Genomic DNA, 26,953 nt, shown 5'->3' with positions numbered 1-26,953 from the left:
AGCAGACCGGATCAGTTGTGGCTACCATGATGTGCTAACGGCTAACAATGTTCCCGCTCTTTAAATGATGGGCATGAGTGTTCCTTCTTTAAACTGCAATCTTTGAACCCGGGTAAATGCTGAGCTGACACTGACTTGATGGCCAGATGCATGATGCTGCAAGGCTAAAGCCTTCCGGTTGTCCCTGGCAACAACATCCCTCAGCAGTTAAGTTATTAAAAATTAGGAATCATTGTTTTTATATTCAACTCGTGCTTCATTCCACTGTATCTTGACCGCATTTGGATGCTTAGCTCATGCATGGGGGCCATTTTGTATTTCCTTTGCTTTGGACGCAACACAGAAAGGCAAGGCTTGTGTGAAGAACGGTTCCGTGTACATTTAGCTGGAGTTTTACTTCTCCAATCCGGAATCTCTGCTGCAGCAGCATCTGGGATCGACTCACTGATGTTTGTGATCAGAGCTTTAATTAGATGTACCAAGTAAGTTAATGGTTAATGGTGGCGCCTGATGTTAACGCAGATAAACACGGTGAATCCCATCCCTTGGACTTTTTACTCTCGCGCTTTCCGTTGTGGAAAGGCTGAAGAAGACGGCGTCTTACAAAACAAACTCATCCAGCTGTGAGTGTCTCTGTCAGTCCCGAGCACGCAGCTGGAGCATGTGGACAAATCCAAAGCTCGCTGCAGTTCCCGCTGGGGAAAGGTGAGGTGAACGGCCGAGGCCTTCCAACAGTGTCATGGAAATGTTTCAGGACTTCATGAAGTCTATGTAAACGTCTCGTCTCAGAATTCCTCTTCCGGACGTCTCACAGGAGACTGGAGCGGACGGTCGGATAGACGGCGTGCTTCCTTCCGTGTCACCCCACTGCGTGAAACAGGGAAAGGGGGAACATCTGTCTGGCGATCGGACACCACGTGTCCCCATTTACAGATGATTAGGTTGTCTTCCCAGTTTTCAGCACGCTTTTGTTCGGGCCAGATCCATTTGTGTTAATGAAAATGAGGTTTTGCCTCCATGTCATCAGGAACCTAGAAGACCCAAGCACCTTATCTGTTAGGAACTACCTTGTGCATTCTGGTTATCTTCATTTCGGTCATTATGCCCGACACATAAACGACGACTCAGCACACTCACTTTTCCAGCAGGGGGTTTGTTTCTGCAGGAATCCTGATAAAGTTTCCAACACAGATGAATGCCTGCCTCCCGAAGCCCTTTGGCACGCCACAGCGATTGACCATGTGCTATTCCAGACTGACCAGAAGTCCGTTTGAAGCCTGAACAAACAGAAACAATGGGCTTTGATGGATCAGCTCGTCTTCTCCATCTGCTACACGCCCTTGCTGTGGCTCACACAGTTTGCCACTGACTTTCATTTCAACAATAGACCATTAACCAAGGGGCTTGGTGTCAAATCCTTTAATCCACGACTTGAGGAAACAGCAAAAAAAAAAAAACCAGCACGTTTATTTCATGATATTATTATGTTTTTTGTAACAGAGCCAGCAAACGGTGCTGAAGCTGCCAGGAGAAAACGAGATATCAGCAAACGCTCTGTAGCTGGACCGTTTTTAGTTTGTCTGGGTAAACCAGTTCATTTAGGAAAGAATACAATCTTTCTTACAATTATCTGAAATGCAATGCTTAAAAACTGCAATAAAAGCGATTTAGAGATACGATACAAAAAAGCCCCACTGCAGTAAAACATGGAATATTTCCATGTTATATACAATGCTGTATTTTTGATGAGCTGGGGACCGATGTCATCCCAGATCTTTTCAATAAAATAGGCAATTTTATTCAAAATAATGATGATTATATCCAAATAGAATCACAAGCTGCGTCAGATGTCCGTAGGTGTGAGTGTGTGCATGTGGTTGTTTGTCCTTTGTGTGGGGCCACACGATGCGCTGGCGATGCTTCTGGGGTGTAGCCGGCCTCTCGCCCGTAGAAAAGCTACGGGCGACTGCAGCAACACCCGAAAGGCGGATAAAGCGGACGTGAAAAGGAATGAATGGGCAAAACATAAATCCACAAGCCACAAACGTTTTACATTTCAGTATCGGACCATGAAGCTCGGACCACATGCATTACAATGAAATGGAAAAGTGATGTCATGAAAAGCCTGGCGTGGAGTTCTTCACTCTGCACCATCCAGAACACGCGATGATCGGGGAACATTTTAATAAGAAACGAGTAGCGAGTAGTGACAAACATGCCCCGATGTCGCGGCTAAGATGAACAAGAGAGAGAGAATGGGGAAATGAGCTCAAATAAAATAAAAGCATTCTGCTGAAATGTCAGATGCCTGGAAGTTGTCTCGTCGCGCATGGCGGAGAGCTCAGTGTGGTTTCATTAGCCGTGTTCCCTCGCGGGGACATGATGAAGCGTCCTGGAGGCCAGAGTGTGGGCAGAACGCCGGCCTCATGATGAAGGTACTGCCGGAGTTATTGCAGGATTAGAGTTGGTTGAACAGTCGAGAAAACAAAGCGGTTCGACAAATCATTCCATTTATAGACCGCCGGTTATCTGGACAGCTGGGGAGGAACGGGGATCGGTGTGAAGAGAAACGTGGAGCGTCTGTGTTCCGGCCGGTGTGTGTGATGCTCTCTGTGTCTGTGCAGTCAGGCCGAAGGGAAGCAGCGCTATCAGCGGCACGAGGTTCACCTTCCCTCACTATTCACTGCGGACGCTCCGCGGTGCCACACGGCGGGAACGCTTTACTAAGCTTGTACACACACATTCAGACCACGGCAAAGCGGGGGGGGCAGACAGACAGCCGGGTCGTCAAAAACACAAAGACAACAAGTCACCTCGTCAGAGCCGCTCCGTCAGGATTTAGTTATTCCTGGACGGCATCCTTTTCCAGCCGCTTAGTGATCTTTGGCCATATTTCAAAGGATAAAGCCCGCTGGCATCTCCGTCCTGCCGATGGGCTCATTCGTCTTCTTCAGCTTCTTCTGACTTCACACTTTCCAAGACCCCCCCCCCCCCCCCATTCTTCTTTTTTCATTTTTACATTGCCAGACTTCACACAGATCCAACTCCATTAGCAGTTTAGCCAGTTTAGATTTTTTTGCTAAATCTATTTTAAGGTGACTGAAGGCTGGACGGCCACTCAGCATACCGGTATGTCCCAACCGGATCCACTACTCGAGGCTCAGCTGATGGATCTGTTCTTCAGTATTTTGGAGGACATTGATGAACTCTCATTTGTCTCTGTGACAGATTCTGCAGACGTATACGGTGTGTGTGTGGTAAACGTTTCTGGCCATTGATTTCCACAAATGGCTCATAGATTAAAATGGCTAACCGACGCTTCCAGAACGTCAACATTCCACATAGCTGTGGCTTCAGATACAATATTTTCTGGCCATTATTCGACGCTGGAGGGGAAACTGTGACCGTGTTTTACTTTGTAACTCACGAAGAGCAAAAACGAAGAATCAACTGGACTTTGAGTTTTATTGTAGATGTTTCCCCTCTCATTCATCATTAGCTTCCATAAGGTGAAGGGTCGTTGTCCCTCCCCACCCTCAGGTGTGGCTGGGGGTTGTGGATTCTGGGTCCGGGGTGAACCCGCCTTTCGTCCGTATAGTCAGCTGGCATAGGCGCCAGCAGAACCCGTGACCTTCTAGATGAGGTCACGGGTTCTAGGTCGTCCAGAAGAAAATGGATGGATCGATCTTTTTGGTATAGCTTCAATAACATCTCGTTGCTATAGTGATGGTGGATGTTGGCGGGAAACTTACAGCTGTCAATGAAAATCTCACTTTCGGTGAAAATAATGACTCCTTCCTTTAACCTGCTCAAAGATCAAATTGAATGGGCTGTTTTCTGACATGCCTCGTCCATCTGGCAGGTTTCATGTAGCTCATCTTCCACCTGCAGAGAATCCAACAGGGCGACACACCTGTTGTGTGTGTGTGCTGCCGTGCACGTCACTTCCTCACTGAGGGACACGAAGCAGGAAAGCAGTCTGGCTCTCAGCCTCCCGCCCTCACTGACCTCTCGACTCTGGTTTAGATGCTACATCACGCTGACCCAGTCCCTCCACCTGACCATGAGCGGAGCGCCGGCAGGACCAGCCGGCACAGGGAAGACGGAGACGACCAAAGACCTGGGCAGAGCCCTGGGCATCATGGTCTATGTGTTCAACTGCTCTGAGCAGATGGACTACAAGGTGAGCGGGGGGGGGGCTATTATCTGAGCTTCTGATAGATCATCATTAAAGTCATCGGCCCATTCCTTTCTCTTTTCATCCTCTTTCTTTTCATCTTCCATTCCCCCTTGAAAGACAGGCTGGAAGCCCGTCCTGCGCGCGGCCCCCACCTCGTTCTATGAGACACACGCGTTCAGCATATTGAGCACTCCTCAAGGTAGACATAAAGAGAATCTTGTGATGCGGCTTCACGGGGGCATCGATGCAGCACCTGAGGCTGCCCCCCCCCCCCTCCCCCGCAGCAAGGAAGCGCTAATACACTCCAGCAGGAAAAGAGACGCCAGAGTCCCGCAGCGTTACTCACACACTAGAATCACTCCCCCAGCCAGCTCTGGTTTGCGTCAGAGAAGGTTTCCTCTGTGTGATAATTGGTGAGAAACGTCAGCGGCTCACTTCATCCGGCCCCCTGGACGTCTGCTCACCTGCTCTCACGTTGGCGTGAGGTGAACTGTGGGCGGTAGACGTTTTCTCTTTGAGCCATCGATGCCTTGCTTCATTTGTGTTTGTGTTCCTTTCGCCCACTCTCAACCTGCTCGCTATTCTGTGAATGCCTCTTCTTTTCTCATGTATATTCACTGAGCGGCCGATTTGTTTGTCTGCCTCACCACACACCTCGTCAGCCAGTCAGACGCTCCGCCTGACTTCCTGTGTCCTTCTGAATGTCCCTTTGAACCTCTTTGTCTCTGTCCACCAGTCCTGTGGGGACATCTACAAAGGGCTGGCTCAGACAGGCGCGTGGGGCTGCTTCGACGAGTTCAACAGGATCTCGGTGGAAGTGCTGTCTGTGGTGGCTGTACAGGTAAGAGCAGCTCCTCCTCCAGCGGAGGGTGAGTGAGTTAAAGACGGGGTCTTATCCAGAGCAGTACACGGCCCTGAAAAACACCAGGAGAAGTAAATAGCCTCCTCATGACTAATTTAATAAAATGAACCCACCAAGGCTGGCCCTTTTGCATTTGCCCATAATTAGAGCCTTCACTGCTCTGATTTGAAAGCTGAGGATGGGAAACCGCCTCCGGTAGTGGAGACTGTTGACGGTCACGAAGCTCACACTAATAAAAAGCTCTGAACAGACAGGCTGCAGACTCTAAGGATGCTCGAAGGACAGTTGGATGAATTAGAATTTGCTCAGAGGTTTGTAGTCTGACTATGTCCTTGATTTGCAGTTGTGAAAAATTATAATGTGTATTAGTTAGAAAGCAAGCTTTACACCAAACAGTCCAATCCGTTTTTAAAATGCCCTCTATTTAACATTCGTTTGAGACACACTACATAATTCCGTACATATTCTGGTGCTGTGTGTCGTAGTCTGGATGCTACACGCTCTTCATTGGCTGACGATCTTCCACTTCAGTCCACTGACTGCTGAACTAAACATGTAGCTCACAAAGAGACAGCTGTTTTACTCAGCAGATGATGGAGACCAACTCAAGTCAGGCAGACACGCAGTCTATTGCTTTTCATCCTCATAAGGTGCTGCAGCATATATGTAAAGAGAATTATGCAGGTCTGATTCCAGAGCTGAATCATTTCTTCACTGTAACTCCAGATTGTGAAGCTCAGAGGATGAACTCCGTCAATCAGGTGGCTTTTCCTCTCTTCTCCTCGACTACCTGCTTTTCTTATGTGGTGACATTAAATAGTCTTCAATCCGCTGCACACTGAACAGTGGCTACCCCTTTGATAGCGGGGTCTTTTGAGAAATCAGCTATTTTCTGTGGGTTTTAGCTGATGCTAGCTTTTCTGCTTGCTTGCATTCTGTTATCCCAGATCAAACAGAGCCTGTCTGTGTTTCTGGTGTCCCTCTGGGCTCTTCAGATCCTGCAGGCTGTTGTCCCAGACATTATCTCTATGCATGTGCAGAACTGCCACAGCAAAATGTATATAGTTGATAAAGAAGTTGACCATAATCATGACGGTAATGAAACCCCTCAACGGATCATTTCTCAAAGTGAGGCAGACTTCTCTGCCCTTCGTTTTGTCTCTCTTAAGCAGCATTGAAAGTGAAGTACCTTCTTCCATAAGCTGTGGGAATGCATAGTGCTTCCTGATTGTCAGAAGAAGGAATCAGTGTTGTGTGGCGTGGTGTATAATAGATAAGGCGGTGGTCCGATACCTGGAGAAGCAGACCTTGACAACAAAGGCGCGCCTGTTTGTGTGACAGCTGGTATCTTTCTCCATCGCTAAGTCTGACGCAAAGTCATCTCTCATCATTGCACACCCCTAATGCATCCTCTCAAAGCGGGCGCAGAGAGCACAGCTCGTACCTGTGTCTGCTAACACACATGGGGGGGGGGGGCTGGTTCTATGTGAAATAAAGCAGAGAGTAACAGATGGAATGTTCAACAGCGGAGATAGAATGGAGAAATCATGCTGCTGCTGCTGCTCAGAGACAGGGGGGTGACCCCCCCTAGATCACACGGGTTAAACGCCGCTGGCTCACAGACAGCACGGTGACCCCCCCCTGGATCACACAGGTTAAACGCCGCTGGCTCAGAGACAGGGGGGTGACCCCCCCAGGATCACACAGGTTAAACGCTGCTGGGTCAGAGACAGGGGGGTGACCCCCCCTAGATCACACGTGTTAAACGCTGCCGGGTCAGAGACAGCACGGTGACCCCCCTTGGATCACACAGGTTAAACGCTGCTGGGTCAGAGACAGGGGGGTGACCCCCCCTAGATCACACGTGTTAAACGCTGCCGGGTCAGAGACAGCACGGTGACCCCCCCTTGGATCACACAGGTTAAACGCTGCTGGCTCAGAGACAGGGGGGTGACCCCCTGCGTCCCTGTAGAAGTGTGTACTTGGTGTATTTTACCTGGTGATATTCTCATGAAAACCTTTCTTTTTTTTGCAGCTGCACCGTTTGCTTTTGCACCCCCCCCCCATCCGTCCGTGTTAGTACGACTGACTGATCTGTACCCACATACTCATCCGTGAAGAGATGCCCCTCCTCTTCCCAGCTGTTGACTCGCCGCGCTCTTTTAACACACACATGTAACATTCGTGAGGGGCGGGGGGGCGGGGGGGGGGGCAGCGTTTTAGGCCGAGGCACACACAGTTAATCGGTGAGATCTCATTCAATCATTCTGTGGACAAACTGGGCCTCGGCGGTTCATCCATCCATCCAGCCCCCGCTGATGCTCACAGGATGATGAAATGGTGTCCCTGAATTCAAGGTGCGCTTGGCAGGCTGGTTCAAAGTGACTCTGGAGCGGGTTCAGCGTTATGCTAAGTGATGATAGCAGACCTCAGCGTTCCACCAGTTAGACACCTATTTTGTGTTGACTGACTATGACTCATTGTGTAATATAATAGTGTGTAGGCCCCCCCTTTTGCTGCCAAGGCAGCCCTGGCCCATCGAGCCGTGAACGCCGCTGGTATCTGACACCATGTGAGCAGCAGATCCTTTAGATCTGTGAGATGAGACCTCCACCTTGAGCTCATGGCTGTCTTTGCTATGCAGAAGGGGAACGCTGCTGCACGAGGCCACAGACAGAAACAGATGTGGCTTCCATGAAGGGGGCGCACTTGGAACCAGTTTTCCCCAACAAAACATTGGCCAAATTGGTAGTGAGACGCCGCTGCTTGGCCCATAAGTTCGGTTCCGGCTGAAATACGTTCAAATAATTGCAGACCTGGAGTCTAACCGATGACACTGTTGTACCTTCGTTTTTCATTTCAGTGCATTTGGGTCATGGCTTCTTTTACCGGTCCCCTTAAATGCTTCTTAAGAGTTTATGGAATGAAAACATAAATGATAAATGATTTGCTTCAGTTATCTGAAAAAGGAAGGTCCGGTTGAAAGTGCTGGACAAGATCAAATCAAAGTCCAATCATATGTCTTGGGTTATTTCAACAACAACCACATTCCTCTCCCCGGTTCTGCAGACTATTTTGACTTCTTCTATTGTCCAACAGAAAGTAAAACTCACCTTGAAAAATGAATCAATAATTGCTTAAGCAGGTTGACACAAAATCGTCTCCAGACTTGCATGCATGTATGGAATAATGCAGATGATACCGCATTAATGATCCTGATCAGTGTTCAATGTGTTTAACACTGTAAGTGAGACATACGACCATTGCTGCCTTTCTTTGGTTTGATTGATTACTCGAGTTCCCACATTTAATGTTGTAAAACCTGCAGAACTGTTCAGTCCAAATATTAAACTGGACTATAACTAATCAGTCCTTTTTACGCGCAGGTCAAAAGCATCCAGGATGCCATTCGAGATAAGAAACAGAGGTTTAACTTCATGGGGGAGGACGTGAATCTTTGTCCGTCTGTTGGCATTTTCATCACAATGAATCCAGGCTACGCTGGCAGGACTGAGCTCCCGGAGAACCTCAAGGCTCTGTTCAGGTAAGCTAGCAAGGTGTCAAACATTGTGTGTTAAATGAACAGTTACTCCTTTGCAGGGAGATTAACGACATGCCCAGCCTGTGGCAGAAGAACGCCTGTAAAGACTCATTCATTTATTGGTCTTCTTGAAGACAAGAAAATCAGTAATTGTCTCGTCCTCAGCCGGGTCACGGGGTTACGCTGGAGCCCAGGTATCCCAGCTGCGATCAGGCAGGAGTTGAGGTACACCCTGGATGAGTCGCAGAGTCCTCGCAGGGTCCTGTAAAGACTGTGCTGTGAAAATTATAACTAAAAGCAGCTCAGGTAGACACATTCAGGTAGAGCTCCCGACTCCGCCCATGTCGACCCAGATCAGAGCTGTAGGTCAGGCATCTGTCGTGGTTTGTGTCTCAGAAACCACCAGGGAGGGGCTGTGGAGCCATTTTGAGTGTGGATGTTTTCATCTCTTTTGAAGCTTGTTTAAATGTCAAAATGAGATGCATTAGAGAAAAAGGGCCTTTAGCTGCTTGTATCTGAACAATCCTTTGAACAACAATAAGTTGCGTTTGGTGCTCAAGCCCTAAACCTCCACAGAGTCGCTGGTTACAGGAAAACCAGAGACAGTTCTACGAGCTGCATGTTGGTTGTGATGGTTGCTTTGCTGTTTGCTCCAATGTCGTTGTAAATTGGTTCACTATGGTTTGTTTCACGCATGTGCACTTTAGATGGCAGAATATGAATTTCTGCAGGATTATGATCTCCGACGACGACGGCCAACCTCCTTTTAATGCTTCTCTGCAGACCTTGTGCGATGGTGGTGCCAGACTTTGAGCTCATCTGTGAGATCATGCTGGTGGCTGAGGGCTTCATCAGCGCTTGTGTCCTGGCCAGGAAGTTCATCACGCTCTACACTCTGTGTAAAGAGCTGCTGTCCAAACAGGTAGGCAGCGTTGTCATAAGGATGCGGTGCCACACAAATGCTCATTTAAACGCGCCTTTAAATGCTATCACACCTTTTCTAGTTCTAGAACTCAGTATTCCACTGAGCACATGACTGTCCAATAGCAGTGTGCTGAAACGGTACTTCACAATGTCATAAAGACGATACTGTAGCGTAGCAGATAGCTTTTACAAGTTAAATGATCAAAAACAAAAGAGGTTGCATAAAGACACTTACATTTTTGTACAGTTTTGAGAAAAATGATGATCCTTTCCTCACATCCTGTAGTGATGATTTTGGTTTTTATTTAAGTAATCAAACCTGCAGCATTGTCAAAGTGACTAAAACTAGCCGCCCATCTGCTTTGATGCTAACGGTACCAGTGCTACGTTCCAATAAATGAAGCATTGCGGTTCTATCAGTGTACATTTTATTAAGTCAACTGGACTTGTGCTCGGGTCAGGTGCTCCCCAAGTGCTTTTTGTAATGTCATAAACACACTGTTGAGTAGCTATGTGTGTTTTTACTGACATTTTTTACATACTGAAATAAAATACATTAAATCAAGAAACAATCGTCCATTTCTCTAAACACAGTGAGCTCTGCGTTGTGATCAGTATTACTATTGTCAGGTATGCAGCTGACCTATAACACATCGCTAGCCAAAAAACATTTTCCCTGACTAGCCAGAAACCGCTAACTAATTTCAACAGAACTTTGTGGAGGGGTCGATTACAGGCCAGATGTGTACAGCTGTAGTATGCACACACCTAATGATTTCAGATGGAGTTATTCCCAGCAGCATCGTTATGATGAGCTGCATGTCTTGAACCTCACAACGGTCTTTTGAGGTTCTGTTGATAAACTTGGGAGATGCATTTTTTGTGGGGGTCTGACGTGTCTCTGACCTCGACCATCAGGACCACTATGACTGGGGCCTCCGCGCAATCAAATCAGTGTTGGTGGTGGCTGGCTCTCTGAAGAGGGGAGACCCTGGCCGGGAGGAGGACCAGGTGCTGATGAGAGCTCTGAGAGACTTCAACATACCCAAGATTGTCACCGATGACATGCCTGTGTTCATGGGGCTCATCGGAGACCTGTTTCCTGCACTGGATGTCCCCAGGAAGAGAGACCTGGACTTTGAGAAGCACGTGAAGGAGGCCATTCTGGACCTCAAGTTACAGGCTGAGGACAATTTTGTGCTGAAGGTAGTGTAAACCTGTTTCCTCAGTGGCCTCCTGACACGCTGTCTGCTTCATTTGATCACGTCGTGTTTTTATTACAGCTGAAGAAAAGTGTTGGTAAGATGAAGGCAATCACAAGTTATCGGTGAAGTCCCCGGGTATGGGTTTCGTCTTCAGCACTTTAGACAGATATTACAGCTGGAGCACTATCATTTAGATTTATCTTAGTTCTCTCCAGAAGCTCTTTGCTTCACGTCATAATGTTCCACTGGGAAATACACATTAGTGTCAGACAAGTCTGCAGCAACTGGATGAATCGGGTAAATATTGCACCAAGCCTACAGTTGGCTGGCTGTTGACAGTTGCTGATGAGAATTCAGGTGCTGACCTAATTCTAGTCATTACGTGACACACACACACACACACACACACACACACACACACAAACACACTCGATATGTCAGAGACAGATGAACGCAGGACCAGGGGAAATAAGTGCAATTTGCCTCAGGTCAAATAGACACGGGAACCACATAATAACACTCCATCAATGGAGGCCGGCGCTGCACCGTGCCACTTAACCCCGACACTGTGAGAGACAGCCACTGAAACAAACAAAGAGGAGCAGGAACATGGTGGGCGAGAGAGAGAGGGAAAGGCGAAGCGGTCAATAACAGCCATCCAGACCCACAGTCTGAACTTTTACTTACTTTATTTGTGCAACCAACCTTTTGATTCCAGACAAAGAGGCAAGGGAGGAGCAGTCGGGGTGAGGGAGATTGCTTACCTTTAGCATTAGCATGTGCTAGCACCAGTCCTCCCCACATCAAAGCGGTAATCAGCCGGGGCCTTTGGGAGGGCGAGGCTGTCTGCGCTCGGGCTGAATGGATGGCGAGAGGGAGCGGCGAGGAGTCTGATCGATGGCATTGATTGAGCTCACCATGTGTGTTAGAGTGGAGGCGGCGAGGGAAGCTCTCTCCTTCACCCCGTTGCTCTCATACGCTGTGGTGGAAACTCTCTTTACGTGAATAGACAGAAAATGTCAATGAAATTAACATTTCCAAAAGTCAAATGTCAGTGACCTTTGAGGGGTTCACACGAAAGTAGGAGTCAAATGACATCATCAGGACTGAGCTCAACTTCTCTAAGTCAGAAGTCTAACTCTAAACTGATTTGTATTTCCCTTTCCTGCCACTTCATTGTCTTCGGTGGATGCTTGAGCTTCAATGTGTGAAATGATGCGGAGCCCGGATCCTCCTTCATCCACTCTGAGTGGAACGCATCTCGCATGCCTGCGAGGCATCATCGTGATGTCATGCTCATAGAATTCCAGCTCGTCTTATAGTTATTAAGAAACTGCAATAACAAAAATGCTTCAGTTTGTTTGGATGTAGTCCCACTAATCCCACTAATCATCTTTGGCACATCCACCGAGTTTCCCCAGATGTGTGGCAACAAAGAAACACCATCAGGCTCCAGCATTAATATCCTGTCAATCAAACTTCACAACTAGAAACCTAAATGCTTGTCCAAATATTTAATCATCTGTTTTCTTGGATCACCCTGAAGCTGTTTGGCGTCATCCATCATCTGTCGAGGCTGGGCACTATTCCATTTCCTGTTCCGCTGCGCTGCTTTGCACTGGAAGGCGGATGAATGAGCTTGTGTCTATCGGCTGGGTGGAAGCGCAGCTTAATACGAGACGTTTCATCCTCTCTGCGCGTCTCAGGTGGTGCAGCTGGAAGAGCTGCTGGCCGTGCGTCACTCCGTGTTTGTGATCGGGAATGCAGGCACTGGGAAGAGTCAGGTGATGAGATCGCTGCAGAGGACCTATCAGAACATGAAGCGCAGACCAGTGTGGGCGGACCTTAACCCAAAGGCGGTGACCAATGACGAGCTTTTTGGCATCATCAACCCGGCAACCAGAGAGTGGAAAGACGGTGATCACCAAGTCCTGCAGACGCAGCGTGTGATCGCTGACAAGTCTTTCATGACCTGAGTCCAGTTTCCCCCCCGCAGGCCTGTTCTCCAGCATAATGCGTGAACTAGCCAACGTCAGCCACGACGGGCCCAAGTGGATCGTTCTGGACGGAGACATCGACCCCATGTGGATTGAGTCACTAAACACAGTCATGGATGACAACAAGGTATCAAAGGACTCGGTGACACATCGGCGAGTGTAAATGGTCGTATTCTGAGGAAGAGAACGTAACGTGACACGTTTGACTGTCAAAGAGAGAATAAAATAAGAGGAATGACAGTCCAAATACGAGGAAAGCCCATGTGTGTCCACTGAGTGTCCACTGTATGAATGTCCTGCCCCCCCCCTGCTAGGTGCTGACTCTGGCCAGTAATGAGCGGATCCCTCTGAACCCCACCATGAGGCTGGTGTTTGAGATCAGCCACCTCCGCACTGCCACGCCCGCTACCGTATCAAGAGCAGGTAGCTTTCAGAATCAGAATCAGAATCAGTTTATTTTCAATGAGGGTTCACAGACTAGGAATGTTTTTCTCTGAAGTCGTGCTACATGTAAAAGTAATGACTAAGATACAAAAACATAAGTACAGACACATCACAAAACAAGCAGCAGCAGGAGTGGATACACAGATGTGTATTAGCAGCAGTAAAACTAACGTAATCACGCAGTGCAAAGAGACCAGTGCCAGTTACCGGTCCATCACATCCTCGATCTGGGTCACATTTTGCAATAAAGTGATTTGATTGGATTTATTTTCCTTTTGTAGTCTACCACTACTACTATACTACTACTACTACTACTATTATTACTACTACTACTACTACTCATCCTACTACTACTGCTACTGCTAAGTCTGGTCTCTCTGACCTTGTCTCCAAAAAGTCTAACCTTCACTGTCCCTCTTGTCTCATTTCTAATCCTGCCCAACCTGGTCACTCCCAAGGAGAATCTTGTTATTGAGGTTTTAAATGGTTAGCGTCGCCACGAGGACAACATTTGTGGCTTTGCATCAAATATCATGACAACTGAGTCCATTCACCATTCCTATCTAGTAATACATGATAGAAATTCAAAATAAATAAATAAAATAAAATAAATATAATTCTTTAAGTTTTGTCTTTCCTGGGGGGGGGACCAATATTTCTTTAGCAGAGGTTCTGTGAATGCTAAATGTTGCATGTCTTTGCAGGCATCCTGTACATAAACCCGGCAGACCTGGGCTGGAACCCGCTGGTGTCCAGCTGGATCGACAGGAGAGCGGTCCAATCAGAGAAAGCCAACCTGACCATACTGTTTGACAAGTACCTCCCCTCTTGCCTGGACACTCTCAGATCAAGCAGGTCTGTGTTACTATGATACTACCATTGCAGTTGTGTCCAATCGCTGCTTGGCTATGGGCTGTAACATAATGTGGGGGCGCGACTTCTGGCCAGGGCAAGCAGGAACTGATTCAGAAGAACTGGACACCATCCCTGAATTCTATTGTACCGGTCGCCTCCTCCAACACCTCCGTTGCCTCCGCAGCAACAGGAAGCTGATGAGGGAATCAGCGAAGGAATGATTTGTGCCCAAATTGATGCCAGAAATTCAGGAAATGAGTCATGTGATCATAAATCCCTGTTGATATTCATGGGTTCACTTGTCATCCCTCGGAGAAAACAACAGTGAATTTCTATTTGTTTCATTTCCTGTGGAGAATATTACTTTGTACTTTCTTACTTTTCATGAATTCTATTTTGAGTGAGAAACAGCTCAGCATCAGAATCAGGCGATGACTCGTATCCGTCCTCGCTCAGGTTTAAGAAGATCATCCCTATCCCTGAGCAGAGCTTGATCCAGATGTTGTGCTGCCTGCTGGAGTGTCTGCTGACTCCGGAGAACGCCCCGGCAGACTGTGCCAACGAGCTGTACGAGCTCTACTTTGTCTTTGCTGCAGTCTGGGCCTTTGGGGGAGCCATGTTTCAAGACCAGGTACACCGCGGTCCTCTGGACTTCAGAGGAATGGGACGCACCAGAAACGGCTGAATGTTTAGTTATTTCTCTCCTTTCTTCACTTTCATTATACGTATTCTTTGGGACAGTTCATGTCCGGACGGCTGCAGCACCGCTTTCTGCATCTATTTGGACAAGGTTATTTGAAAGTTATTTCCAGTTGAAGAAAGGGCAGGTTTTTCAGAAGAGGGCAATCCTAATCTGGCAACGAAATGGACTTTGTTCCTCCTTGCACATTGTCTGGCTGAATTTAAATCAGCAGGGAAGCTGTAGTGAGCAGTTGCTAAGCAATCCAGTTAACCCTGTACAGTAAGCGCGTCCATCTCCGTTATGGGATAGAACGGCTCTTCCCTTGGTACAAATGTACTCCACTTTCTTTTCCCATCACAGATACATTTAAATGCTAAGTGGTTTTATTGACTGGAGAGTTGGAAGGGACTGGAGTAGACAGGTACTAAGGCGTGGGATGGAAGGGAGGAGGGCGAGGATGCGCCAGCCAGCAGGAGATGAAGCTTCTTTACGGACTGCTGGAGACCATCGGCCTGCCAGCGCTCATTGTTGACCCGTCAGCCGCTCTGGCTCTATCTGTATCTGTTCATGCAGCCCCTGTTGTGCATTCACCAGTGTAAATCAAATGCACAGATCTATAGGTACTGCATGGGGGAGCAAATGTATGGAGGAAGTCCTTTTAGAGTATTGACCCCCCCTGCGTCTGTGTGTGTGTCTCTGTGTGAGGGCAGCTGGTCGACTACAGAGTAGAGTTCAGCAAGTGGTGGGTGGCTGAGTTCAAAAGCATCAAGTTCCCGTCGCAGGGCACCGTGTTCGATTACTACATTGACCCGGAGAGCAAGAAGTTCGAACCCTGGTCCAAGATGGTGCCCAAGTTTGAGATGGATGCAGATACACCTCTCCAGGTACGACTGGCGCTTCTCAAGGATTCAAGCTGCAGTGAGGTTCTGTTGGAATTACACTGTTGTGTTCTAATAAAGTACCAAATACACATTCAGAGAACATAATGACTAATAATAACACAAATCAAGTTTAACAAAAATAATGGATCACGTTAGTGCATTTTCAGTAAGATCGGAGCAGCGGTGAGAACTATCACAGTGTTTGCCATGTTCTGTCGGCTCCACAGAGCGGATGACAGACAGCAGCGCCCCCCCGCCCCCCCGCCCCCCCGCATCAGCCTGCATGCTAACAGCAGCAAGCAGCTGGCTGCAGTAAAACCCACTGAACACTATAGCTAAAGTTGAAAAGACAGATTTAGTGTCTCGCTGGAGCATTTATCTACTTAAAATACAGATAAATAAAAATGAAGGGGTCCTTCAGAAATGTCAGCGAAGAAAACAAATGATGGATGTGTGAACAAACATCTGTTTCCATGTCAACCGTGTAAGGCAGATGTGGTTCTTTGATGCACCGTTCTCCAATGTTTTTAATTCTCATACTGTGGAGAATGTCGGAACTTGTGGCTGAGGTTCTGTCTAAATAAATACCCGGCAGACTAATATGACCTATTATAGAACACTGGAGATACATGAAGCAAATACACAATCCTTGTTTTCATACATGTACTTCTCGTATGCGCAGGCGTGTCTGGTCCACACTACCGAGACCATTCGGGTTCGATACTTCATGGACCGCCTCCTGGAACGGCGTATGCCCATCATGCTGGTCGGGAATGCTGGGACAGGGAAATCTGTTCTGGTCGGTGACAAACTGGGATCATTAGACGCAGAGAAATACGCGATCAAAAATGTGCCGTTTAACTTTTACACCACATCTGCTATGCTCCAAGGTAAGGATTCCGCGTTTGTAATCAGTGATGTGAGATCTTGCTGGCTGGTTCTGATTGGCAGTTGGGTGCGTTAAAATCATATCCTGTATTGCGATTAAACTGATTATAACGTAAAATAAAAACTCAGAACTGACCTTAGCCTATCGGATCCCCTACTTATGGTAAAGGTGAATTAATTCTCTGTGATATTCCACAATAAAAAAGTATTAAAGATGAACAAGTATATCATTTTTGAAGTTCCATCAACTCCTGCTTGGATACAAGTTTGGATTGTTTTAGAGCCTCATTGGTGTTCATACTGTAAATTAACCTCATAATCCCACCAAAGATTTAGAAACTTGTCGCATCCATCACAGGAATATGCCAATTCCAACCTTTACAGCAGGATCAATCTCATCTGGGAGCGGCCATGCTTTTATTTGTGTGTGAGGACATGCCTTTATTTGTGTGTGAGGACATGCCTTTATTTGTGTGTGAGGACATGCTTTTATTTGTGTGTGAGGACATGCTTTTATTTGTGTGTGAGGACATGCCTTTATTTGTGTGTGAGGACATGCTTTTATTTGTGTGTGAGGACATGCCTTTATTTGTGTGTGAGGACATGCCTTTATTTGTGTGTGAGGACATGCTTTTATTTGTGCGTGAGGACATGATTTTATTTGTGTGTGAGGACATGCTTTTATTTGTGTGTGAGGACATGCTTTTATTTGTGTGTGAGGACATGATTTTATTTGTGTGAGGACATGCTTTTATTTGTGCGTGAGGACATGATTTTATTTGTGTGAGGACATGATTTTATTTGTGTGTGAGGACATGCTTTTATTTGTGTGTGAGGACATGCCTTTATTTGTGTGTGAGGACATGCTTTTATTTGTGTGTGAGGACATGCCTTTATTTGTGTGTGAGGACATGCTTTTATTTGTGTGTGAGGACATGATTTTATTTGTGTGAGGACATGCTTTTATTTGTGTGTGAGGACATGCTTTTATTTGTGTGTGAGGACATGCTTTTATTTGTGTGTGAGGACATGCCTTTATTTGTGTGTGAGGACATGCCTTTATTTGTGTGTGAGGACATGCTTTTATTTGTGTGTGAGGACATGATTTTATTTGTGTGAGGACATGCTTTTATTTGTGCGTGAGGACATGATTTTATTTGTGTGAGGACATGCTTTTATTTGTGCGTGAGGACATGATTTTATTTGTGTGAGGACATGCTTTTATTTGTGCGTGAGGACATGATTTTATTTGTGTGAGGACATGATTTTATTTGTGTGAGGACATGATTTTATTTGTGTGAGGACATGATTTTATTTGTGTGAGGACATGATTTTATTTGTGTGAGGACATGCTTTTATTTGTGTGTGAGGGTCAGACTAGCAGCAGAAGTCGATACCGTTTTGAAGGAGTGGATTTTAACTGTGTGGAAAACCCGATTCAAGGCAGGAATATCATGATTCTGCATCAAGACCAGGAGTGAAAGCGTTCCTAGAAACCAACGGCTTGATGTGTGGAGGAATTTTAGCGCCACACATTGTACGTACACGGGAAAGCTGCAGGGAAAAATGCGATCCGTGATGCGACTGGACAGATTTGAGTGTTTTTAAGAACTGCTCCGTTTCACCAGTGGATTTTACAGATGATGCGTTTGTTCAGTGTTGTTGTTTTTAATAACGACCCTGATGGATGCTAAAGACTCCAGGGATTCGTTAGTCAGCTTTCATTACTGCCGGGGAGAATTAGCTCCACAAAGGAAATGCTAATGCTCCTGGGGAGTCTGATTGCCTTGGTGGTTTCGGTCCCTTCTTTGTTTTCTGCTCCAACAAGAGTATAAGTATCTAAACTCTCGGCCAGTCCCTCAGAGCTGAAGAAGCGTCTTGGATGAAGGTGAAACGTCTTCGGCCAAAGTCCAGCTGACTCTTCTTTTTTGCTCTTCATGGTTTACCTCGATCTGCATGGCTGAGAACCGACACAGTTATTTTCTCATTTATTTGTTTAGTGTGAATTTATTTTTCCTTTCTTTGCTTTTTATATTTGTATGAGTGTGATTAATATGCAAATGAGATTTCTGTAAATAAACGTTGTCTTTAACTTAAATCTCTTCCTTTCTTTCTGCTCGCTGCTCAAACGTTCTCCTGCGCAGCGGTGCTGGAAAAGCCTCTGGAGAAGAAAGCGGGTCGTAACTACGGCCCTCCAGGCAGCAGACGACTGATCTACTTCATCGACGACTTGAACATGCCTGAGGTGGATGCGTACGGCACGGTGCAGCCACACACGCTGATACGCCAGCACATGGACTACAACCACTGGTGAGGCCGCCATCAACAGCCAACTTCCTGTGGGGGCCTGCAATGAACTGGTGACTTGTCCAGAGTGTCACCCCTGGTCAGCTGGGATAGGCCCCAGCATTCCTCTTTAAAGAGTTGTTGTTCATCCACCGTCGTCTCCACGGCGAGGCCATTCTCAACATGGTTCGTGTGTCTGACTCGGGTTGACCGGTCAGAGACCGGTCAGATCTGAGGTTGAAAAGGACTCGGCTGCTGGGCCATGCGTATCAGGAGACGTGTGCGTTCCCTGGGGAGTGTTGCACGCCAGGCCGTTTAGTAATGAGTTTGTTGCCTGTGTGTGCGTGTGTGCGTGTGTGTGTGTGTGTACTCACAGGTATGACCGTAATAAGCTGCTTTTGAAGGAAATACACAGTGTTCAATACGTATCCTGCATGAACCCCACAGCTGGCAGCTTCACCATCAACCCACGGCTGCAGGTAGACGCGCGCACACACACACACACACACACACCCAGCCCACTCTTACAGCACTGTTTAACCCACTCCCTGCTGAGCTTACATGGTCTCGTTTTTCTTTGTGTTTGCCTCCGATCATTAGGTGACTGTATAAACTTCTCTGTATTCATTTGGATAATAATTTGTCTGCGTTCATGCTCAGGTGATTAGAATTAGTGAAACTGTCAGTGAAACTTAACAAGATGCAAATTAAAGGTAGCCAACAGCACGCACCCGGCTCCTATAGACGATTGCGGGCACTCATCTACTAAGTTTAGCCAACATAATTCATGCGATTTCAATTTAATCACATTCTCAGGCACATTTGTTTGCTACATACTCCATGCATACGTTGCATTAAACGTCGCCAAACAGTGGAAAGTATATCAGACAGATAGACAGTATATATATATAAGGCAGCTATAATTATAAAACTACCTGTTATTATTCCATCCAGACCATGATAATCAGTGTCAAAACTCACTATCTGCAGATTAGATATGCTAACTACAAATTCAACACAATCAATGGAGCGGCGAGCGTCTGTGTGTTAATGAGCAATTTGAGTTGAATTTTTTGGGAAGTATTTAATATACGTTTTGTTGTATTCGTCCAAATTGCAACAAAATATATAACAAAGGTCCAAATGTTTGTCGACATTCTAAAGCAGACAGTTTTATCACTCTGATGTGCTCATTGATCACTGAAGTCTGATCTGGAGTCAGATCAGCACGTGTAGACGTGGAACCAGGTTCTGGTAGCATCAGGCAGATTAGCATCCTAAACATTACCAATCACCAATTACAGGCAAAGCGTTTGGTCTGGTTTGTTTATCTCTTTGCATAATTACAGAATATTTTACTGCATAACTTTCATTTAAATTTGTAGAAGCATGAAGCATAAGACAAGACAAACTAGAAAGACAATCAGAGATTGCAGACCCTCGCCTCCAATAGACTATTGGATCTTGTGAGACAGTAAACAGGGCTTCTGGATCAGAGGGGCCAAACCTGCTCTAGCTTGCTGCTCCGGAACGTACTACAAGACTCCTTCTGGACTCTTTTTCCCATCATGCCATTCGTGTCCCTCCCTCTTAAAGTGGCAGTTTACAGCACAGGCACAATTCCAGATGTAAAAATAATTCTAGAATCTGGATCCAGATCCGGATCAATGCCATTCCGGGGAGGACCGAGCCATGGACAGAACCTTGCTTGTGTAAAATTTTCAAGTCGATTGGGTTAGTAGTTTTTGAGTTATGCGCTCGGACAGACAAACAAACAGACAGACAAACATACAAACATACAAACGCACCCAATTGCAATACGCTCGCCTCCTCTTCGGCGAGGGTAAATATTAAAAGGAATTGAATTGCAGAGCAGAAACACAATGAATTTATCACTTTAAATTAAGTTCGGGGTTGGTCCCCCCCCCCCACTGAGCAGAGACGGGTAGAACACACGGGGGTTTATCCATCCCAGCATGGTTTAAATCAACCCACCCCTAAACAAGACACTGCACTGGATCTGTGTCCAATCAAACACAGACTCCATACGTCCATGACGCCGACGGACCAGAGGACACACATGGACACACTTGGACACACATGGACACACATGGACACACATGGACACACTTGGACACACTGATGTAGCCTGTCTGTAATCCAATGTAATCTAACCTCCTAGCCTGCGCGTTGCTAACGGCTGCAGGCTACGAGCCCACTGCCCAAGGGCTGAACAAAGGAGTCCGTGCACAGTGATGAAAGTCCGTGCACACTTTAAACGGACTACTTAGGAAACTATAGCCGCACATTTAGCAGCCGTACCAGCAGATTTATTTACCGCAAGAGAGGAATAAAGCCGCGGGTGGAGGTGTGCGTGAGCACAGATAAGACTTCCAGCTGGTTTGTACGGTGATAAAACGACAGGTCAAACACAAAGAGGACCATATTTGAATTTGACAGACAGTCTTGACCTCCTCACTTAGCGATGTAAACACCCACAGGGTGACCCTCACATTTGAGATAATGGCCGATGTGATCAGCGCAGAGCAGCGTGTTTACTGCCGCCCTCCCTCCACAGCGCCACTTCTCCGTGTTTGCTCTGTCGTTTCCCGGCGCCGAGGCCTTGAGCACCATCTACACCTCCATCCTGTCTCAACATCTACAAGGAGAGGGCTTCAGTGCCACCCTGCAGAGGAACTGCCCCACTGTGGTCCAGCTGGCCCTGGCCCTGCACCAGCGTGTCTCCTCCACCTTCCTCCCCACCGCTGTCAAGTTCCACTACATCTTCAATCTGCGAGACCTCTCCAACATATTCCAGGTGACACACAGAGCGCCTATACTTTATTCCCTCTGTTCCCACGGCTCGGATTCCCACGGAGAAAGAGCGGGAAGCTCTTCGCTAAATTTCTCATCTAAATTATTATTGATTTAAAGGCTGGTTGTTAAAACCAGAAATAGGACTGAAATAGGTTTAAACGAAAATAGAGTGGATTTTCCCCTCCACGGGTGTTACTGATGATTCAATGTATTTAAATGAATATAATTTCAGAGTAAAGACCGTCAAGGGAGAAGCTCTGGGGCCGCATTTCTGTCAAAGACCTCTGCGCTCTCACGTAGGGCAGGCACTCTCATTTCACACACTCAACACTCGTAATGCTTTGAGCCGCTCGGGCACAGCAGCTCCACGTTTCACGACGGAGAGCAGGAATAATGTGCAAAATACGTGCTTTTGTATTCACACCTTTATAGTTGAGCTAATCAGGAAGGGAACTAACTAACTAACTAACTAAAACTACAGGAGGCATAAAGCAACCATCCTAAACACAACCCGCAGAATATCTGCATGTGAAACGTGAAGCGGAGCCACTGGCACGTCCTTCCAGCCACCGTGTCCTTTAATGCATTTAAGGGTCTTATTATGAAACTTTTCTCCATTTGTCTTGATATTTAAATATCATAATGAGGTATTTTTCGCTGGTTCAAATCTTCTGCACTTTGTGGTGAAGGCGAGTTTCTTTCCCCAGACCCACGCCCTTCTGACCCAAAGACCTGCCCTCTGAAATCTTCGGCACACATTAAAGCAGCTCCTGTCTGTTTTTGGAGGAATCTGCATACTGTGACTGGACATCTTGTCCCCCCCCCCACCGCTCCATCCTCCACTCAGAGCTCATCTGAAGTTTATCCCGTCTAACTTTTCCAGCTCCTGGCTCCAACCCCTGAGAGCAGCCTGTCAGCTCTGCCTCAGCTGTAGTCCACCTGCCATACCTTTTGCACCCTCAGAAGTTGAACGTATTTGGCGAGACAGAACAAACGCTTCGTCTAATTTCAGGCGCGAGGCCTAAACTGCTGTCACTCTGTGTTTTCTCTCTTGACGTCTCAGATGTTTGCCTCAGCTGAAATAATTGGGCGTCTTTCTGTGATTCACTTTGTTTTCTAAAACTCTGGAAGCTGGAGATGAGCGAAAGGCAACCATCTCCCCTTGATCTACTCTAATGAGCCAGAGAAATGAGCTCAGAGACTCAAAGTGCGACACAACTGGAAAAGGTGTTTGTAAGAGGGACAGAGGGAGAGGATGGGCCCTTGTCTTGTTTCACAGCACTTCACAGGTTGGCTTTATGTAATGCTGCTTTTATTTGCTGAGGCTAGATGGGTCTAATCCCATCAGAAAATCTTACCTTTCTATCCCGCTCTGCGTTGTCCGCTGTCTACGCTCTGCTGCTATATAGATCTATATTCTCCAGCACCCTGTGGAAGTTGCATTCGATGCTCTGTAAGTGAAGTACAATAGTTAAATTCCACTAATGGGCCGAGACAAACAGCGTGAGATCCTCCTGGGAGCGTTGTCAGTGCTAAACTTACCAGTGTTCGTTCTTTGCCATGACCATTGGGCATATCCGAGGGCCTGTCTTCCTCGCATCAGCCTAAATGAGCTCCTCAATGCTCCAGAGACGGGAGGAGATGGTAGAAAGACGGGCAGAATAAAAAGGAAAGAAAGAGCATAGATGAGAGTTGCAGTGAAGAGAAGCGAACCGTGCTGACTGCAAACTGTTCCTGAATGATGGAAACCCAGTCGGTGCATCTGTTAGCGGAGGAAATGTTTGGAGCTCAGAGCAGCTGTCAGGCCATGAGGAAAGAGAGATCGCTGCAGGCAGGCAGGCAGACAGGCAGGCAGGCAGACAGACAGGCAGGCAGGCAGGCAGGCAGGCAGGCAGACAGGCAGGGAGACATACAGGCAGGCAGACAGACAGGGAGACAGACAGGCAGGCAGGGAGACAGACAGGGAGACAGGCAGGCAGGCAGGGAGACAGACAGGCAGGCAGGCAGGGAGACAAACATTTGTCAGCACTTTGCCGTTTGTTCCGCTGTTATAACGAGCAGCTAATCCTGCGAGTGCGACTGTTACTCAGAGATGCCATCTGGTGTTTGATCTTGCTCGGGCGCACTTTAACTAAATATGTGGCGCGTCAAGATTAACAACATTAAGCAAATGAATGGAGCAGAAATGTCCAGGGATTATCTTGTTCACATACATGCATGAAACCATCTTGACTTGTAGATACAGAGACAACAATGGTTTGAATCTTCAGTAAACAAGCACAATATCCACACACAGACTCTCCTCACATCTGCTCCATTACACTGTGAATTTAGCAGTCCGATGTCACGTAACACAAATCGGATATGTCGGCTAGCTTTACCCCGGAGATGGTTCTGTTGACTCGAGGAAGTTCTGGTGCTGGAAACGCACAACATCTGCTCGCCTCTGGGTGACGGATCACAGAGGGAACGAACGACACCTGGGCACCACTTTGTCCCCGTCCTCTATGACAGGGGCCATATGGGACGCCTACATCACCATGTGTGACACGCTGTCTCGTGGACGGCCATGTGGGGAAGCCAACACAGCTCACGGACTCCCGTAAAAACACATTAGTCATCAACCGCTGCTCATCTGCATGTCATGGTTTTCAATTTAATGTAGGGGTTTTTGAACAGATGAACTGAATTATGAATTGCAAAGAGAACAACACATCTGTGCTCAGCCACGCTAAATGAGTGATCCCCTGGGGTTTCCTGCAGCGCCACAGCGAAGTCATCGAATAGTCCGATTTGAGTCGACTTACCGTTGACCCTGAGATCTACATTTCTGGGTGTAGAATTAGGAACCACCAGGAAACAAAGACCTGGCATACGTACGACCCTTTGGTAACGCTGGGAAACTGTTCTATTAAATAAATGTTAAATACACATCAGAGAAACACGAACAATGAACACCGACCAACAATGAACGCACCCAGCTGTCTGCAGCTACAGGAGAGGAGAGAAAAGCAAAGAGGAGCTGAAACACTGTCAACAATGGCCGCCTTCACAGCATCACTACTAGTCAGGTTAAAGTTAGTGACTTGCTGTTTGCTGGTTAAAATGCAGATCTTTGTAACGAGCCCCTGATTGTCTCTGTGTGCAAAGAACTCACGTTAATAACTCCGTGCGTAAAGTGTGAGACGTCTCTATCAGCCTCACACGCACGCTCCTCTCGCGTTCACGGCTTTTACCGGAGGACAGCGAACCAAACCGTATATTTCTGCACGCCTCCACTTCAGTTAAGTTCTCAATCAGTTCCACGTTGATTGTGATGTATGAAGGAAATGTGCTTGGAGTCATTATGGATGAGCATCATGTTGCTCTCTGATCGCTGTGGAGCGAGACGATGGTCATTTTCACATCAATGCATTTGCGATTGCCTCAGTGTGGACATTTCTAGGAGCCTGACATAATGCATCGAATTCACACGCACCATTTGGAACCTAATGAAATAGTTAAAATTCGATAAAAAGTAAAAAAAAAACTCGAAGAAGTTTTGTTTTTCCTATTGAACATTTATAACTTTAACTTTTAACACATTCACAGACGCTTTTCTTTATGTTTTTTCTGACAGTATATTTAATCCAACAGCTGCCCATGGTGCTTTTCTCTGCATACAGCACCCTTCAGAAATGGTGACGGTTAAAAGAAGACCACATCTTTAAATTCCAAATGTCTCTGACAAACCTAAGAACGACTTTTCCCAATTAATATCAGCAGATTCCCCAACAGTGACTCTGCTGTTCTTCCTGCCTTGTCATCATGGAACAGAGGAAATCCGAAAAAACTCATGCAGTGTGCCTGGCAGGATGTCTGCAAAGCGCCCCTCAAAAGTCGTTGCGTACTTCCAATATGCATCCCTGCAGGTTGCTACGCTGTGGAGCCGTGCCGTGTCGTTCGTTCTCCGACGCCTTGGTTCCTCATTGAACGATTCAGAGACTCTCTGGGTGAACAGAAGCCCGAAGCCCGGCGTTTCACTGGAGAATAAACAAAGCATCCATGTCTCCCTCTCAGGGCATTCTTTTTTGTACTGGCGAGTGTCTAAAAGCCCCTCTGGACCTGCTGAAAATCTACCTGCACGAGTCAAACCGGGTCTACAGAGACAAGCTGGTGGAGCAGCAGGACTTCCACGTCTTTGATAAGCTGCAGGCAGACACAGTGAAAAAGTTCTATGAGGTAAGTTTTGCCAAGTTCAGTTCAGAAAGAAGAGAATGAGAGGATGGGGATGGGGATGAGGGGTGGGGGGGGGGGGGGTCATCAAACTGCCTGGTCTGTGTCTGGACATGGACATCGCTGCCCAACACAGCGAGGAGAACACGAAATGTTCGGGCGGCGAGCCAGGGGAGGGCTGGAGAGAATGCTAATCAGTGTGGGATAGGGGTCGGCTGTCAGCGTCTCCACTGTCAGCCCGGCAAATTGGAAAACATTTTAATGGTTCTGTGTCTGCCGCGCCGCTCATCGCAGGCACATCGCCTCGCCACGGCTCAGAACCAGACGCGTATGTGTGTGCACCCACCCAGCGAACGAGAGAGTACAGTATTCAGAGTTAACGCCTTCACTAAGGGCCCCATGCAGCAGGTTCTCCTGCATTCAAACACGTCTTCAGAGACCGTTTCCCTGGAAGGAGGGGCACCTGATCGCTGAAGAGGAGGCGGCACTAGAGCATAACACAACAGATGAGAACGGTTCCCTGATCATCGCACCGACTATTCAACTCGAAGGAAATAAGAATGGGAAAGCGGCACACTAAACCTTTGCGGTGGAATCTTCCGAGCCCAACAGGCGCCGGGGTGAAGATGAACTGGGTCACCCTGGGATGTTCAGCTGTGCCCCTGTCCACACGGTTTAAGCCTAACGCTCATGATATGCTGAGCGGGGCAGTGTGTGGGTCTGTATGTTTACCTCTGTAATGTGTGTGTGTGTGTGTGTGCGTGCGTGTGTGGGGCCCTCCCCGAGGATGTGGATGAGACTCTGGAGCAGTGCATGCAGATGAACATGTACTGCCACTTTGCCCGTGGGCTCGGGGGGACGAGGTACATGGCTGCAGAGTCCTGGAGCAGCCTCAGTCAAACCCTGCTGGAAGCGCTGGGCGGCTACAATGAGGTCAACGCCACATTAAACCTGGTCCTGTTTGAAGACGCCATGGCTCACATGTGAGTGGAACCTTTTCTGCCCCTGGAAACGGTAGGGAGAAATGAGCTTTTTGTCACTTCCTCTATTGTCTGTCAAGGAAATCATCCAGCGTTTCAGGATTTGTCGTCCTATTTCAAAGACTGTCAAAAGCAGACAAGCAAGTCTGAAAGCGCACATCATGGTAGCTTAGCACAAATCCAGTGAGCAGGAATG

At 47.2% G+C, this 26,953-nt stretch overlaps 1 protein-coding gene across 1 annotated transcript in view; it reads left to right on the top strand.

Annotated features, from left to right (window-relative positions):
• dnah9 (dynein, axonemal, heavy chain 9) overlaps window positions 1-26,953 on the top strand; it is a 90,913-nt gene that overhangs the window by 21,433 nt on the left and 42,527 nt on the right. Inside the window, exons 33-49 of the mRNA XM_068754542.1 lie at window positions 4,027-4,183; window positions 4,917-5,021; window positions 8,429-8,586; window positions 9,367-9,505; window positions 10,426-10,713; window positions 12,419-12,629; window positions 12,709-12,836; window positions 13,024-13,132; window positions 13,858-14,008; window positions 14,465-14,639; window positions 15,401-15,574; window positions 16,254-16,461; window positions 18,604-18,769; window positions 19,122-19,224; window positions 21,324-21,563; window positions 25,622-25,783; window positions 26,564-26,760. Of these exons, the coding sequence (XP_068610643.1) occupies window positions 4,027-4,183; window positions 4,917-5,021; window positions 8,429-8,586; window positions 9,367-9,505; window positions 10,426-10,713; window positions 12,419-12,629; window positions 12,709-12,836; window positions 13,024-13,132; window positions 13,858-14,008; window positions 14,465-14,639; window positions 15,401-15,574; window positions 16,254-16,461; window positions 18,604-18,769; window positions 19,122-19,224; window positions 21,324-21,563; window positions 25,622-25,783; window positions 26,564-26,760 (2,871 nt within the window). The remainder of the gene's footprint in view (window positions 1-4,026; window positions 4,184-4,916; window positions 5,022-8,428; window positions 8,587-9,366; window positions 9,506-10,425; window positions 10,714-12,418; window positions 12,630-12,708; window positions 12,837-13,023; window positions 13,133-13,857; window positions 14,009-14,464; window positions 14,640-15,400; window positions 15,575-16,253; window positions 16,462-18,603; window positions 18,770-19,121; window positions 19,225-21,323; window positions 21,564-25,621; window positions 25,784-26,563; window positions 26,761-26,953) is intronic.

This window comes from Brachionichthys hirsutus, chromosome 21 (genome assembly GCF_040956055.1).
Source record: "Brachionichthys hirsutus isolate HB-005 chromosome 21, CSIRO-AGI_Bhir_v1, whole genome shotgun sequence".
In the NCBI taxonomy this organism is placed as follows: domain Eukaryota; kingdom Metazoa; phylum Chordata; class Actinopteri; order Lophiiformes; family Brachionichthyidae; genus Brachionichthys; species Brachionichthys hirsutus.
The sequence above is the reverse complement of the archived record's forward strand: the minus strand, read 5'-3'. Positions and strand labels throughout refer to the sequence as shown.